Source organism: Pleurodeles waltl, chromosome 4_2, assembly GCF_031143425.1.
Source record: "Pleurodeles waltl isolate 20211129_DDA chromosome 4_2, aPleWal1.hap1.20221129, whole genome shotgun sequence".
Lineage (NCBI taxonomy): Eukaryota > Metazoa > Chordata > Amphibia > Caudata > Salamandridae > Pleurodeles > Pleurodeles waltl.
Window position 1 is genome coordinate 505,871,989 of NC_090443.1, and position 17,491 is coordinate 505,889,479.

Sequence of the window (17,491 nt, forward strand, 5' to 3'; positions counted from 1 at the left end):
CCTTAACCTTGTCTCAGGCTTGCCATTGCAAGGCCTGTGTGTGCAGTTTCACTGCCACTTCGACTTGGCATTTAAAAGTACTTGCCAAACCAAGAACTCCCCTTTTTCTACATATAAGTCACCTCTAATGTGTGCCCTAGGTAACCCCTAGAGCAGGGTGCTGTGTAGGTAAAAGGCAGGACATGTGCCTGTGTAGTTATATGTCCTGGTAGTGTAAAACTCATAAATTCGTTTTTACACTGCTATGAGGCCTGCTCCCTTCATAGGCTAACATTGGGGCTGCCCTCATACACTGTTGAAGTGGCAGCTGCTGATCTGAAAGGAGCAGGAAGGTCATATTTAGTATGGCCAGAATGGTAATACAAAGTCCTACTGACTGGTGAAGTCGGATTTAATATTACTATTCTAGAAATGGCACTTTTAGAAAGTGAGCATTTCTTTGCCCTTAAATCCTTCTGTGCCTTACAATCCACGTCTGGCTGGGCTTGGTTGACAGCTCCTTGTGCATTCACTCAGACACACCCCAAACACAGGGTACTCAGCCTCACTTGCATACATCTGCATTTTGAATGGGTCTTCCTGGGCTGGGAGGGTGGAGGGCCTGCTCTCACACAAAGGACTGCCACAACCCCTACTGGGACCCTGGCAGACAGGATTGAACTGAAGGGGACCTGGTGCACTTCTTAGCCACTCTTTGAAGTCTCCCCCACTTCAAAGGCACATTTGGGTATAAAACAGGGCCTCTGCCCTACCTCATCAGACACTTGCTGGAGAAGGAACCTGAACCAGAAACTACATCCTGCCAAGAAGGACTGCCTGGCTGCTCAAAGGACTCACCTGTCTGCTTTCTACAAAGGACTGCTGCCTTGCTGTTGCCCTGCTGCCTTGCTGAACTCTTGTCTGGCTGTGAAAAGTGCTCTCCAAGGGCTTGGATAGAACTTGCCTCCTGTTCCCTGAAGTCTCAGGACCAAAAAGACTTCTCTCTTTTATTTGGAGGCTCCGTGCGCTGAAAATTTCAACGCGCAGCTGGTTCAGCGGCGAGAAAAACGCCGCACACCGACGCTGATCGACGCAACGCTCTTGGGACGCTCGAAAATCCGACGCACGGCCTCGCAAGGACAACGCCGCCCGACCTCGAGAGGAGAAATCGACGCGACGCCTGCCGTGAGATCGTAATTTCAACGCGCAGCCCCGCAGATCGACGCGCAGCCGGAGAACAAGCAGGACAATCCACGCACAGACCCGGGACATCTGGTAATCCCCGCGATCCACAGAAAGAGGCTGTCCGAGCGCCGGAAAACGACGCCGACTTCCCCGTGGAAAATAACGACGCAAGTCCGTGTGTGCTGGGGAGAAATCGACGCACACACCCTTTTTCCAAGCACCTCTTCTCTGGTGGCCCTCTGAGGAGATTTTTCCACTCCCAACCAGGTACTTGTGCTTAAAAGAGACTTTGTTTATATTCTAAAGACTTAAGACACTTTATATCACTGTCCTGTGATATTTCTACAATTTTCCATTGCAACTTTATTCTTTTTGACCTACAAGTATCCTGATAAATATTATATATTTTTCTAAACACTGTGTGGTGTATTTTTGTGGTGCTATATGGTGGTATTGTATGATTTATTGCACAAATACTTTACACATTGCCTTCTAAGTTAAGCCTGACTGCTCGTGCCAAGCTACCAGAGGGTGGGCACAGGATAATCTTGGATTGTGTGTGACTTACCCTGACTAGAGTGAGGGCTTTTGCTTGGACAGGGGGTAACCTGACTGCCAACCAAAAACCCCATTTCTAACACATCTGAATTAGTGTTTGCAGTTTCTATCTTTCACAGAGTGATATCCGCCATGTTAAAAGGACATGCAGGGAATTTTGTACCATCAGGATGACGTTCTGATATTTGGTAACAAACATGAGGAGCATGATAGATGAGTGCGGGAGGTGTTGAGGAAGATCAGAGACTTCAGCCTAACAGTGAGGGCGAATGAATGTTAGTTCTGTTGTGAGGAAATCAGCTACTTGCAGCACTTGATCTCAACTAGTGCTCTTGAGCCGAAGATGGAGTTGGTGGAGATAACTGTGAAGGTTTGCCCAACCTAACTGCAAATATGAGATACATCCTTTGTTGGAAATGGTTGAATTCTATAGTACATTTATTACAAATCAGGCAGAGAAGACATAATTTAGGAAGATTATGTGAGAGCAATGTAGAGTTTGATTAGTGCAAAATATGTGAGGAAGAATTTAATTCTATAATGATCTGACAGAGCCTTGAAGTTTGCAGGCATTTGAACCTGGGAGAGATATTATTGTGGTAACCGATGCAGGCTTCAAAGGACTGAGATCTGTTCTGTCTTACTGAAAAAGATGAATTGACTATGGCCCATATTTATACTTTTTTAGCGCCGCATTTGCGCCGCTTTTTGACGCAAAAGTGGCGCTAAAAAAGTATAAATATGGGCCTATGGCTTTTGGATATAGGTATTTGTGTGGGTCAGAGCTCAGTTATTCAGTTAAGGAGAAAGAGGCTCTGGTGCTTCATTAGGTGGTGAACAAGTCTTTATGGGGCATCAATGTTTTAATTAGGATGAACCACCTACAACTTTTTTTAAAAAGGGATTGGAGACAGTCTCTGACACCATTTGTAGGTGGGTGATATCTCTTTGGAGCATTTTTGTTTGTGGAATACATTAAAGGGGCTAGAAATGTTGCAGTGGATTGTCTCTCTAGACTGGTAGGCCTAGAGGAGGTCAAAGAGTCATGTGTAGCAGGTATATTAAAGGAGGAGTGTGCATCACTATTGAAGGAGTTGTGCCATTGAAAGGATGGGTAGAGGAACTAAGAAAAAGACAAGGTTTTAGTAGAAGTCATAAGTTTAATGACTGTTGGAACAAGGCTAATTCTACATGAGTCGGTAAAAGAGAGGCTTGATTTGTTTGTAACCTGGGAATGATTGCCAGGTGGAAAGAGCGATTAGATGAGGTGCAGAGCAAGTGTAGAGCTCATGAATAGTGATAAGGTCTTAGTCTCAGTAAATTGTAGACAGTTTTTAATGGATTGCAGGAAGAGTTTCCATTAGACCTTGTTTGTTCATTCATAGGTGAGGTTAATACTCCTTACTTGTTAGTGTAGACTTGTTCTCACCTGGGCCAGAGATGGAATGTGTCCCTGACATAAGCACCGGAAGTATTGTAAAGTTTTTGGAGGAAATATTCACAAGGGAGGGTTTCATGTCTGTCATGCTAACCGATAATGCAGTTTGCTACAACAAAGATTTTCTAAGAAAGAATTGCATTAAGTTAAGCATTTCAAGTTTGCCTTGTACCAGCCTGAGTGCAATATATTGATGATCGCTTTAACTAGCTGTTGAAAGAAGGATATACGGCTTGTGAGATTGAAAAGAGCGTTTTTAGCAGCATTTCAGTTGTCCCCACACTAGGTCACTCACAAGTTCCCTTTCAATCTCTTCAGGGAATGAAAGCCAGGTTCAAGTCTAGTACCTGGCTGGGCAAAGTGACAAAAACGTTGAATACATGTGTTCGATGGCATGTGTAGCTGCAGATACACATGCTGTGCACTGTTCCTGCCATCTAGTGTTGGGCTCGGAGTGTTACAGGTTGTTTTTCTTCAAAGAAGTCTTTTCAAGTCACGGGACCGAGTGACTCATCCCTTTCGGCTCCATTGCGCATGGGCTCTGGGTGACTGGAGAAAGAAAGAGCTGGCTTTATAACAGAAAAGGAAAGACATTTATGATTGATGCCCACAACAGGACTAAAAAGATGTCTGTGGTGGCGGGTCACTTGACAAAGATTAGCGCATCCACAGGTAATCCTGACTGGTCAAAGTTCACAAACCTATGTAAGTGATCAAGCTCTTCTGTAATGCAGTGGAGACAAGATGGTTGGATCTAGAGTATGGGATGTGCAACACTGTGAAAGGTTGTCGAATGAAGGATGGACAAAATGTCAGGACTGCACCAATTTCAGTTTAAAGAGAGAATGCATGTACATTTATTTTGCTTAGCAGAGGTAAAGTGCACAGAATTTGAAATCTGTAAATAATAGGCTCCAGCAAAATTCGAAAAATCCGCGGTGACCTTGCAGAAACGCTGATTTCCTTCTAGTTGCCATAGTTTAGTGTCACAAACCTTCAAACATCCATGACTTGGAAACCATAAGTCACAGTATTTGCAAAAACAATTGTGCAGCAGCACTTAAACTGTTCATCCTTGTCCTCTTATATATCTAGCGTGTGCCTCAAGTTAGGCTGGGTAGGAGATGATTCTTTACTATTGATTTCTTGCTTGGCCTCATGGTACTTCTACTTTTACAGTTTTTTTCTCAATAGTTTTCTTATAGGGAAGCCTGGACATGTTTTGATTTTCAATGTTTTTGATTGTATGAGCTTTTAGTTGGGCTGAATGAGCAGGCACTACACTGCGAGAAATTCTCGCTGACTTCAGACTCAACTCCACAGCTTTCAGTCAAGTCCCAGCAGCTCAGGCAACTAGAGGCAACTCGGTATACGGAGTGTACTATACATGAGTGAGTGTCACGTGTTGCATGAAAAAGCTACAGGAGCACAATATCTGGAAAAGTAATATACTGATAGGGAATGCAAAATTTAAAATGTTATGCAAACAAGGACTGCCTCGCTGCCATGAATGACCCCAAGGAAAAGCTTTACAGTTGCTCTACGCATTCTGTAGAGAGGCCAAATATTAGAGGAGCATGTTGCCTGTACACCCTCATGAGTCACCAATAGGGACTGTGCGAAACTTTCACTGCCTTAATCCGCAACTCCGCACCTCTCAATCGTGCTCCATGCGCACTCACTTACATGGCAGAGGCGACTTTTTATGCACTTGACCGGAATTACATATTGTATGGAAATGTACTACAAAGAAACAACTTCTGGCATAAGCTTATATTCATATGAATAGTACATGAAATAAACACAAAATGTAAAGTGGCGGCATTGCTCGCATGCACTGCCTGGGTTTCGTCTGTTCTGAGTCCTAAATGCTGGCTGACAGTCTCACCTGCCTTCGGCGCACTGGTCTGGCTGCTGCTGTGACTGCTGACCTGGAGGTCTGAGCAGAGCACCAAGCACCTCGATCTTGCCGGACCTCAAGGCACTACAAGTATTTGACCGAGCACCAACTTGATCTGAAGTGCTGCTGCTCAAAGAGCCGACTGTCTTCAGAGACACACTGTGTTAAAACATCAGAAAATATACATTGTTAAAAGACGGGCCCAGAGCAGTTTTCCATGGCAACCACAGTCCCCTTTCTGTGTCTTGGGCCCTGCCTAAAGATCAATCAGTTCAACACTGGCTGTACATAAGCCACAACTGAGATCAAAGCACCACAAGCGACGCTGTAGAGGAGCTAAGTATGCGTTACTGCATCTGAGTGCGGTGATGTGGGAGCACCCAGTGGCATGCGTCAAATTAACCTCTGATACGTGGCCCTTGGCAGAACTGGCACTGATGGTGCCCTGTGGGTGCAGCCCATCAGAGGATCACTGTGCTCTGCAAGGGTGAAATCCAAAACAGTGTTGAGCGCCTACAGTGTTGAGGCTCAAAGTCGGGCCAGTCAGAAAAAGGGGGAGGATGGCACACTGAAAGGACTATAGTCAAATATACACATAACTTTTTGACTGGCTTTTGCTTCCAGGTCTTAAAATATGTCTGCCACTTAGCTGCTACTTGAGGAGCCTCGGCCGTCTGAGCAGACTAGCAGCAAGCACATGGGGCCATTTCACATTTCAGAAAGTCTCATTATCGCACAGGGCAGGGTTCAGAGTCTGATGACCAAGAGAAGATGAGCCCCAGATCACTGACTGGTACCTGGTTGGCATTTGTAAGGAAGGTCTAAGGCACTCTCCTGATTTGGCAATGAGAACCTTGTCAATCCAGGGGAAGCCACATGAGGATCCAAGGCAACACCTTGGATCAACCTGATTTAGCGTCACATTCTGCAGCCCGGTGCTATTTTACACACTATGCAAGTTCAGCATCTGCTGCTTGTGCAACACAGTCATCCCTGGGCTGGATGGAAACGTTGCTTACATACTTCAAATGTAAGAGTATGGAGAACATCTGCATCCCCACAAACATGAAATATATGATGAAACCTAAAGGTTCTGCTGTCTGTATAGATCAAGGGACCTCCAACCGTTTGTGACGAATGAGCAATATTTGTGTGCCAGTCCATATGATGAGCAACATCTAAATCACACCTTAACATATCTGTATTGATAGGCTATGTAAGGATTGAAACATGAAGGAGCAGAACAACAAATACATTACGCATTACACATAAGTAACGCACCTGCATTTGAACCAATCAACAGTATTTGGGGGATGTTTATTGGCATATTGTGAATTTAAAGTATAGCATTATCCAGTGATAGTGACCAAAATGAGACTAAATACAAAGACTGGTTTACCAGAGACATGGGTTCTTCTCAAGTAATATTTGAAAGATGACAAATTCTGAATTTCAAACATTGTGCCAGGAAAAGTGGATGATACTGGAACGATTGAAAGAATACTCTGCAAGGTTGCTGTCTGCTCTCCCATGCAGATTTTTAAGGCTATATCTGGGGGTTTAACCTAATCTCTCAGTAGAGAGAGGTACACAGGGAGACCCCAAGTACTATAATATAAAAGAGCACATGTGCCAGAGTTCTGTTTAGCAGCCCTCCGCCCACAGCAAAAGTCAGAATTCCAGGGGTGCAAAATGAAAAAACTAAACCGGGCAAACAATCTCCCCAACATCTTAGTTAACAGTTTCCACAATGCCGCAAGTACCACACCTTGTAGTTTCCATAATTCTCCAGCTAGCAAGCTTCATCAATTTTGACAAGTCCTAACTAGCACATTTCGCTATTCCCTAAACAATGCCAGCTATCACTTTGCATTTTTACATAATTCTTCTTTAGACTAATGTTCACATTGCCACCATCGCATGCATACTTTGATAGTTCCATAATGTCCACTCACAGTTTTCATACGTTTGTAATTTTCTATGATGCCCCAGCTAGCCCACCTGGTGGTTTTTCATATTCCTGCAGTTTACACACTTCAAAATTCCAAATGCTCTTTTTAGCACAGCAATTCTTGCTTGGCTTTGGCTGGTTCGCCAGTGGCTCAATGGGTAAGGTAGTTTTACTGGGATCAGACTTCCTGTGGTGTTTATCCGTCTCTGCTTCCCACTGTCAGATCTGCTCACAAAGGAAAATACATTAGCACTGGCAAGCCAGAGGGATCGTGGCAGGACCAGTGCTAACAGCTGTAAGGCAGAGACATTCTGTCTTTGTCTCATCCTCTCCCAAGATGCTCTGCACATCAGCAACCACCTAATGGATCCTTCACTTAACTCCTGGGTGGAATTCAGCTTACAGCTTATTAACCTCTTCATCTTATTCAAAATATAAAAATGTTTGCTCAGTGTAGTATTGACACAATTCCTAGTTGTAAGGATCACTCTCAAAGCACCACTTTAGGGTAGGGTGCTATGAGCAACATGTTGCCCATGAGCCACACATTGGGGACCACTGTCTAACATAGCCCTAACAGGTTGTCCTCTTCAGTAGATTGAGCTATGATCTCAAGTCAAACGTTGTAAGAAAATGTCTTATGCAAGCTCTTGAGTTGAAATGTAACCCCGTTATGAACATCAATAAATGCATTGTAAAAGGCTTGGTTTGGATGCATGCAAGTACACACTCAGGATTGAATCTTTAAACCATACATAGTCCGGGGAAGCAGCAGAATCCCTTAATTGAGGTCCTTATAGATCAATATAAAGCCTTCTTAGAGTATATAGATGTTACATTTTAAGGCCATGACTGACGATGGTTCTCGACAGGGAAACGGGGATTGAAATGAGTGTGATCAGGGTAGAGCCCTCCCTGTGAGGTGCTGCGGGTCACACCTGGTCAAACCGAAGAAGCATCCAGAGGCCTCACATTACATGTTTGCCCCAGGCCACATGCTAACTTCCGAATTGCCAAAGTTCTAGAGGAGAAGGGTGAAAAGCTTTTTAGTATTAATATTGTGAACGGGGTAAGTATGATAGTCACAGCCTTATGACTGAAATGATTTGTAATCTGAGTTAACATCTTAATAAAGTCGTCGTTATGCAAAGATCATTGATTTCGGCATGGTAGAGACTTCAAGAATTATGAGATGGGGAAAGATGATTTGCCTGTAGTTGCAGCGATGATTGCAAATGTACATTGCTACATTGTTCAACACTTTCTGTTTCGGTTGCAATGTCTAATTCAGGAACATGTAGAAGACGGGCGAGCTAGCATCTACAAGTCTGTGGTCACCAACACCTCCAAGGAGATGAGCTGCTTCAGCGATTTTCCTATGCCTGAACGCTTCCCCAACTTCCTGCCTAATTACAAACTGATGGATTACTTCCAGATGTATGCAAAGCATTTCGACCTTCTCAAACGCATCCAGTTCAAGGTGAGGACAGAGAGAATGCTTCCTGGGGCAACTGAGACTTTAGTTTGATTCTCACCACGATGAATAGTTTTCTTTTCTAATATTTAAAAGGAAAATTCTGCCATATTTATTTGATCAGTTCATGAGTTAAAGGCTCCTTGGTTAACATATTCATGCAATCCAATTTCATTGATATCCAACATATGTGCAGCATTGAAACCATTTTCTTCCAAAGAAGTGTTTGCAGTGATTGGCTCAACCATTGCTTTAAGCAAATTAAACATATTTTTCACTACCTACTTTGAAACTTGTATTCTATCATCAGACTATTTTCCACTTTACCATAGCTGAATTGTTGACACAAATTAAAAGTGATTGGTGGAAATACTTGGGGAAATATTTTAAATCCCTGGGAATTATTCCATTCAATTGTGTTTTCAAACCATCTTTATTGAGTTTTCTGATTTCTTGTGACAAAACAACATTACAGGAACATATTTTGCTTTCATCGATACATGCAGATGTACAACCAGTAGTTGCCATTCAGGTATGGCATTGTTACATATGCAACATACGACAAGAACAAAAAACAAAAGAAGAGAATAAAAAGGAAATAATAGTGAACTTGGTCTTATGCAATGGGCACAGTAAAGGCTGGCTTTAGGGCGGTGTGACCTGTGCAGCTGCACCTGGTGCTGGCTCAGAGGGTGCTGTGTTTAGAAATATCTTATTGCTTTAAAAGCACCCACTGCAGAGTTCCTTGTATGCCGGACAGTTTTCAGGCAACAATAAAAATGTCAGGATAACTCTGCTGATTAATGTTTCTGCTACAGAGAGATGAGCTTTGTGTAGGCAGTTCTGACTCATCATGAAGTAGCCCAAAGGGTTAATATGCCTGCTTCAAAGAACCTGTACCATGCAAATTGCAGAAGTGAATTTTAAGTGGCTAGTTCAGTGGGTTGCTTTGTTTGTCACAGAATCCTTTAGAGGGTCGAGCCTACGAGTGCGTGTGCTAGTGCATGCGTCTCGCTTGCAAGACTCAGTAGTGTTCAATTAAGGGCTTGGAGCGCTCCTGTCTCTCACCATTTGTTGGTTTGCATGCCACTCTTCCCAACAGCCTCGTAATTTATCAAGGCACGCCTGCTTAATTTCCGTTCCTCTGTGAGGAGCAGGGATCTAGCACTGATTAATTCAACTTAATTAGTGCCCGTCCCCTGCTCCCAACGTGATCAAGGTACTATTTTGGTATTTTTGTCTTCCAGTGCTCTGCAAAGAGAAGGCTTGTGACTGGCAAAAACGTGCCCAGGAGGACAGACATCATTGCAAAGTTTTATTTTTTAAAGCTAGATTCCTTATATTTTGCAAAGTTACCTTCCACTCTTGTTTTCTTTTGTTTTTGCACAAAGCAATCTACCCCACTCCAATCTAAACAATCTGCCCCACTCAAATCCAAAACAATATGCCCCATTCCAGTCCAAAACATTATGCCTTTGTTAGAGCTGGCATCCTTGGTGTTCTGTCCCCTGGCTTTTTTTTTGCCTCTGCTTCCCCTGTTATGACTGTGTGCTGGACTCTGTTCTTGCTGGTTTTGGTACTCTGGGCACTTTACCACTGCTGACCAGTGCTAAAGTGCAAGTGCTCCTGTGTAAAATGTATGTGTAATTGGCATTTCCATGATTGGCATATTTGATTTACTGGTAAGTAAAGTGCAGTAGAGGTGCCCTGGGTCTGTAAATCAAATGCTACTAGTGGGCCTGCAGCACCGGTCGTGCCACCACAATAGTAACCCTGTAAACATGTCTCAGATCTGCCACTGCAGTGTCTGTGTGTGCAGATTTAAACTGCCAAATCAACTTGGCAAGTTTACCGAATTGCCAGGCCTAAACCTTCCCTTTTCAGAATTGTAAGACACCCCTAAGCTAGGCCCTAGGTAGCCCCATGGGAAGGGTGCATTGTATGTTAAAGGTGGGACATGTACTGATGTGTTTTACATGTCCTAACAGTGAAATACTGCTAAATTCAGTTTTCATTGTTGCACGGCCTATCTCTCTCCTAGGTTAACATGGGGGCTGCCTTTAAATATCCTTAAAGTGCAGTTTCCCTTTGAGAGCAGATAGAAATAACGAGTTTGGGGTCTTTGAACTCACCATTTAAAAGTACATCTGTTTGTGAAGTTGGTTTTTAGATTGTTAGTTTGAAAATGCCACTTTTAGACAGTAGGCATTTTCTTGCTTAAACCATTTTGTGACTGCCTGTTTGTGGATTCCCTGTCTGGGTCAGACTGACAGTTTGGTTGTTGTGAATTCCCTCGAGACAGTGACAAAAATGGAGCTGGGATGTAGCTTGCATATTATGATGAGCCATCTGAGCTTGAGTGGAGGGAGGAGTGGTCACTTATACCTGAATGGGCTGTGGCTGCCCTCACACAATGCAGTCTGCAACCCCCTGGTGTGTGTCAGGGGCCTGGCCTGGGCAAGACAGGGTCTTGTGAACAACAGAGACTCTCCTTTGAAGTTTGCCTACTTCAAAGGCAGAAAGGGGTATAAGTAGTGGACCCAAGACCCCAGACTTTAGATCACTTCTGGAACCAAGAGGAACCTCTGCTAAGGAGAAGAGCTGCAGAGCTGAGGAGAAGTGCTGCCCCTGCCTATGACTGTGCTTTGTTGGGCTATCTTGTAGTTGTTGCTTCTGCCCAGGAAGGGAGGACAAAGACTGGACTTTGTTGTGCATACCTGCTTGAAGAAGAATCTCCAAGGGCTTGAACTGAGCTTGCCTCCTGTTTTGAAGTCTCACGGCCATCAAAGACTTCCTCTGCCAGCACCTGGACTCTCTGCCAAGACTCCTGCCCTTCCAAGTGATGCCCTATCCAGTCCCTGGGCCCTTGAAAGGTAAAGTTGGCAGAACAAGAGCTGAAATACATGCACAGAACTCTGTGCAGGGAAATTTTCAACACACCATCTGCAACGCAGCTGATAAACAATGCGCCACCCGCCTTGCAGCAAGAATCAATGGTCCACCTGCATCGTGGCTAGGACATAGATGCATTGCGGCTGGAGAAACAACGCAACACCCGCTTGTGATTGCTGATACAATGCAAACCCCACGAAGCGCAGTTTTTTAACACCATGCGACTGGATCTCTCACGCATCGTCCCTGGACGTCTAAGTCATAGTGAACCAGTGCGGATCCGAGGTGCCCTGTCCGGATATTAACACATTGCTCTCTTGCGAGGGAGAAAAATGACACATCGCCTACCCGACCGGAGAAGAAACGATGCACGGCCTCACTTGCGAGTAATGAATCGATGCATTGCTGACTTTTCTGACGCACGCTTACCCGTGCTGCTTTATTTTTGACACAAACCAGGTACTTTGTGTAAAATCAATGTTTTCATTGTTTTCTATGGAGTAAGACTCATTCTTTTGAAAATTCATAACTTGACTTGTCGATGTTGGATTTTTGTCATTTTGGTCTTGTTTGATTGAGATAAATATTACCTATTTTTCTAAACTGGTGTGGTGTCCATAGTGTTTTCACTGTATTACTGTGTGTATTGGTATAAATAGTTTACACATTGCTTCTGCGATAAGCCTGACTACTTGTGCCAAGCTACTAAGGGGGTAAGCAGGGGTTAAGTAGCCCAAAGGGTTAATATGCCTGCTGCAAAGAACGTGTACCATGCAGATGGCAGAAGTAAATTTTAAGTGGCTAGTTCAGTGGGTTGCTGCATTTGTCACAGAGATCCTTTTTATGGTCGAGCCTACTTGTTGGTTTGCGTGCCACTTTTCCTAACAGCCTCGTAATTCATCAAGGCATGCCTGGCATCATTTCATTCCCTCTGTGACGAGCAGGGATCTAGCACTGATTAGTTCAACTTAATTAGTGCCTGTCCGGTGCTCCCCACAAGATCAAGGTACTATTTTGTTATTTTTATCTTCTAGTGGCCTGCAAAAAGAAGGCTTGTGACTGGCAAAAACGTGCCCAGCAGGACAAACATCATTTGTTAGTTGTATTTTTTAAAGCTAGCTTTCTTATATTTTGCCAAGTCATCTTCTGTCACTTTCCACTCATGTTTTCTTTTGTTTTTGCTCATGGACAGTGGGATGACAATTAACTTGTTTGAAATATTGCAAAGCAACAATGTTTCTTTATTATGTGTAATCTCCGAAATGATGCTTTAACACAATCATGCAATAAGCCCAAGCCACCGCAATCAAATCCACCCTGCCCCAATCCAGTCCAGTCTAACCCACTCCACCTCATCAATCCTCTCAACCCACCACAATCTATTCTGCCCCACTCCAATTCACCCCCTCAAATCAAAAACAGTCTGCACCACTCCAAAGCAATCTACCCCACTCCATTCTGAACAATCTGCCCCACTCCAATCTGCCCCAGTCCATTCTGCCCCACTCCAATCCAAAACAATATGCCCCATTCCAGTTCAAAACAGTATGCCACACTCTAGTCTGCCCCAATCTAAAACAGTCTGTACCCCTGCCATCTGCTGCACTCCACTCCAAAATAATCTGCCCCACGTTAATCCAAAACAATCTGCCCCACTCCAGTCCGCCCAACTTCAGTCTGCTCCCCTTCGATAAAAAAAACAATCTATCCCACTCGAATATGCCCCACTCCAATCAACACAATATGCCCTACTCCAATGCGCCAGACTCCAGTCTGCCCTACTCCAATCCAAAGCAGTCCGCCCAAGTCCAATCCAAAACAATATGCCACACTCCAATCCAAAACAATCTGTCCCACTTCAATCCAAAATAATCTGCCCCACTCGAGTCTACCCAGTCCAAAAATCTGCCCCACTCCAATCCAAAACAATCTATCCCACTCTAATACGCCCCTTCCAATCCAAAACAATCTGCCCCACTGCAATGTGCCACACTCCCTTCTGCCTCACTCTAATCCAAAACAATCTGCCACACTCCTGTCTAAAACAATCTGCCCAACTCCAGTCTGCCCCAATCCAAAACAGTCTGCCCCACTGCAATCTGCTGCACTCAAATCCAAAACAATCTGCTTCACTCCAATCTGCCGCACTCCAATCTAATACAATATGTCCCACCCCAATCCAGTCTACCTCACACCAATCCAATCCATCTCACTCCATCCCAATTCCCCCTACTCCAATCCACACCACTCCCATCCAATCAACCCCACACCAACCCGATCCACCACACTCCAATCCACCCTAATACAATATCCCCCACTCCGATCCAAAACAATCCGTCCCTTTCCAATCCGGACCACTCCAATCTGCCCCATTCCAACCCAGAACAATCTGCCAGACTCCAATCTGCCCCACTCCAATCCAAAACAATCTACCCCCAATCCAATCTGCCCCACTCCAATCCAAAATAATCTGCCCCACTTCAATCCACAACAACCTACCCCACATTAATCCCTTTCAACCTGTCCCACTCCAGTCTGCCCCACTCTAATCTGTCCCACTTTAATCCAAACAACCTGGCCCACTCCAACCTGCCCCATTTCAACCTGCCACACTACAACTCCAAACAACCCACTCTAATCCAAAACAATCTGCCCTACTCAAATCCAACTCACCTCACTTCACCCCAATCCAACACACTCCATTCCAATTCACCCCACTCCAATCCACCTCACTACTACCAAGTCCACCCCACACCAATCCAGTCCAACTCACACCAATCCAATCCACCCCAATCCAGCCAAATCCAATCTACCCCACTCCAATCCAATACATCTCACCCCAGTCCAGCCAACCCTACTCTAGTACATTTCACCCCATTGCTATCCAATGCACCCTACCAATTCAGTCCATCCCAGCCCACTCCAACCCAACCCAGCCCACACCACTCCAATCATCCCACTCCACTCCAATCATCCCACCCCACTCAAATTCAAACCACCCCACTCCAGTTCAATCCACCCCACTCCAGTTCAATCCACCCCAATCTAATCAAGTCCACTGCTACCCAATCCACCTCACTCAATACAGTCCACCCCACTCCAATACAGTCCACCCTACTCAGTCCAATCTAGTTCACCTTAATCCACCCTACTCCTGTTGAATCCACTCCACTCCAAACCACCTTGATCTTCCCCACGTCAATCCAGTACACCACTTTCCAATCTATTGCACCCACTCTACTCCAATCCACCCCACTCTAGTCCAATCCACCCCACTGTAGTCCAATCCACCCCAACCCAACCCAATCCACACCAATCTAGTCCACCCAACCCTATCCAGTCTTCCCCAGTCCAACCCACTACATTCAGTCCAATCCAACCATCACACTCTAATCCACCCCACTCAGTCCAGTCTACCTCACTCCAGCCTACCCCACTCCATGCCTATCCAGTCTACCTCACCTCAAGGCAGTCAACCCCAATCCAATCCAGTCCACCCCACCCCAATCCAATCCACCGCCTTCTGTCCACCCCAATTCACCCCACTCCAATCCACCTCACTCTACCACAATTCAGCACACCCCATCCCAGTACAGTCAACCATACTCCTCCATCCATCCCACCCTACTCCAATTCACCCCACTCCAACACAATCCACTCCAGTCCACCCCAGCTCAATCCAATCCAACCCACCCTATTCCAGTTCAGTCCACCCCACTCCAATCCAATCCATCCACCCCACCACACTCCAATCCACCCCACCTACAGGCAAAACAACATACTCCAATCCACTCCAATCCACCACAATCCAATCCAACACATCCCACCATAATCCAATCTACCCCACCCCAATCTAATCCACACCACTCTGATCCACTCAAATCCCATCCACCTCACCCCATTTCTATCCACCCCAATCCAGTCCACCCCACTCAAGCCATCCCAATCCAATCCATCCCAGTCTACTCCAAACCAATCCACCCCACTACCTAAATCCACTCTAACCCACTCCACCCTACTCCATCCCACTCCACTCTACAACACTCTTTGCCACTGAATCCTCCTTCCCTCTACACATTTCTTTGACACTCTAATCGTCCTTTTTCACTCTACAACTTTCAGACAAATTCACTCTCCGACACTCTACTCCCCTACTCCACTCTGTCACTTCATGCCACTAACCAATAGCCATGCTGAACAGGAGCCACAATGGTGACAACATGGCAAAACAAAGCCAATAGGTCTTGTATAGGCGAGACCTTTTTGGCATTGCTGACGCTTGTTTTACTTGCAGTTCATAAGTTACAATCCTTATAAATGACAGTGACCTATGATCCGTCATCAAAGAACTGCATGCAAACTGCATGGTATAGGTTAGAGCAATATTTTTTTTCCCAGTCTTTCATTAATCCAAGTTTGCTAAAAAGAGTTTGTTTGGACAGAAATGCTGTATAAGTTAAGTCAACCTCAACTATTGTGGTACGTTTTAAATCCAGAGTTTCTGCCTCTCCAGGCCAAACACTCTTCAAATACACTTTCCACCAGTAGGGATGACGTGATTTTTTTCACCTCGTAATCTGGATTATGTTATGTGACATTTCCTAAAAAATGATTTACACACTTGTGTAATTAGTTGTGTGTGTATATTTGTGTCTCATGTAAAGTGCTTTAACACCCTACACTGGTATGAGTGTTGCTATAAAACAAATGAAGTGCATGTGAGAGAGAGGTTATGGAGAGATGAAGGGCACTGGTGGCTGGTGATAGGAAGGAAATCTGTGATTGTCGCGCCAGGCTCCACCAGTGCTAATCCGGTCCTGGGCATAATAAATATAATATGGTATTGTTTGCTGGTGGTGAATTGGGACATGGGGCGGCTGACCCTTGACCTTCATGCAGACATAGAGGGACCTGGCAAATGCAATATGACTTGTTTTTTGTAGGGTATGTAGGGACAGTGCAATGAAGCCTATGCATAAGGCTATGGAGGTCTGGAGGCTTTATGTGTTTTGCTTTGGAATGTGAGCAGTAGGTCATCTCAGATGGCTGTTGTGGGTCGCTTTCGTATGCCCTGCATTTTCTTCCAGAACAAGGATGTGGATTCCACCACATCTCCTTGGACCACAGTGTTCTGCCACTGTGAAAGTCCTGGCAGTGATGGAGCTTGCCATTTCATAATGATTGTATGTCTGGCTAATAATAAGGCCAGATCAGTGAAATGACTGACTCCTCCCACTGCCCTCTGGTGTTTGTAAAGGCCTAGTATGTAGCTGTCAATGCGTTTTAGGTCTGTTGGTGGCATGCATCAACATCAGGTCTCATTATAGTCTCTGAAAACCAGGATGGGATCAACCATATTCCAGGTAGCACTTTGGATAGTTTCCTCCTTGGGTCTTAGAATAAAAATACCTTGGAACACCTAGTTATCCCTTCATTAGTGGCGTTCCTGGTATGATTAAAAGCAATACTACAAGAGAGATTTGAAGGGTGTTGGAGACCCTACATGAAGTCAATATGTTTCAGCCCTAAAATGTTTGGCCCGTGGGGTCCTGGGCTTTCATCAGGACTAAATCAGTATAAAGCCCCGGAAATGTTTCATAAAAATTTGACAGAATGCCTAACCAGAATTAGTTAGGGGAGCAAAATCAACACATGTAAAGATATAACATATAACAGACAAAAGGCAAAATTGCCCTTTCTCCAACAACATACTGGTCTTGGATCCCTGAACTGTAGGGATAGATTTGCTACATAGGAGGGGTGGGGGACATGCCCCTGTAGTCACACATTTTTCAAGTGTGTCTTGTCTCCTGTCCTACATAGCTATGCCCAATCTCCTCAGCTGTCCAGAGGGCCCAGGCGGGCACTCGGTGAGAGCGTTCAAGAGTAAAATGAGAGGAAAGTTCCATGGGTGCAATATTGGTAGAGTCAAGTTTTGAAGAATGTGGTGAGATCTGCACCCTCTGCACCCTATTGAAAGCCAAAGATGTGTATGTAGTTATGCCAGGATCCATTCTCCATTCTGTCTTCGAGGAGGCAAGCTTTGTTGGTGAGTTCCACAAAAAGCTCATTGAGGTTCTTAGTCTGGGGCTGGTGGTCATGTATGGCCATTTC

The 17,491-nt window shown here is 44.8% G+C and overlaps 1 protein-coding gene across 8 annotated transcripts in view; it reads left to right on the forward strand.

The window, feature by feature from the left end:
• LOC138293019 (dimethylaniline monooxygenase [N-oxide-forming] 2-like) overlaps nt 1–17,491 on the forward strand; it is a 284,486-nt gene that overhangs the window by 112,114 nt on the left and 154,881 nt on the right. For all 8 annotated transcript variants that reach the window (XM_069231988.1, XM_069231987.1, XM_069231990.1 and 5 more), the window contains exon 3: nt 8,303–8,491. In XM_069231988.1, the coding sequence (XP_069088089.1) occupies nt 8,303–8,491 (189 nt within the window). The remainder of the gene's footprint in view (nt 1–8,302; nt 8,492–17,491) is intronic.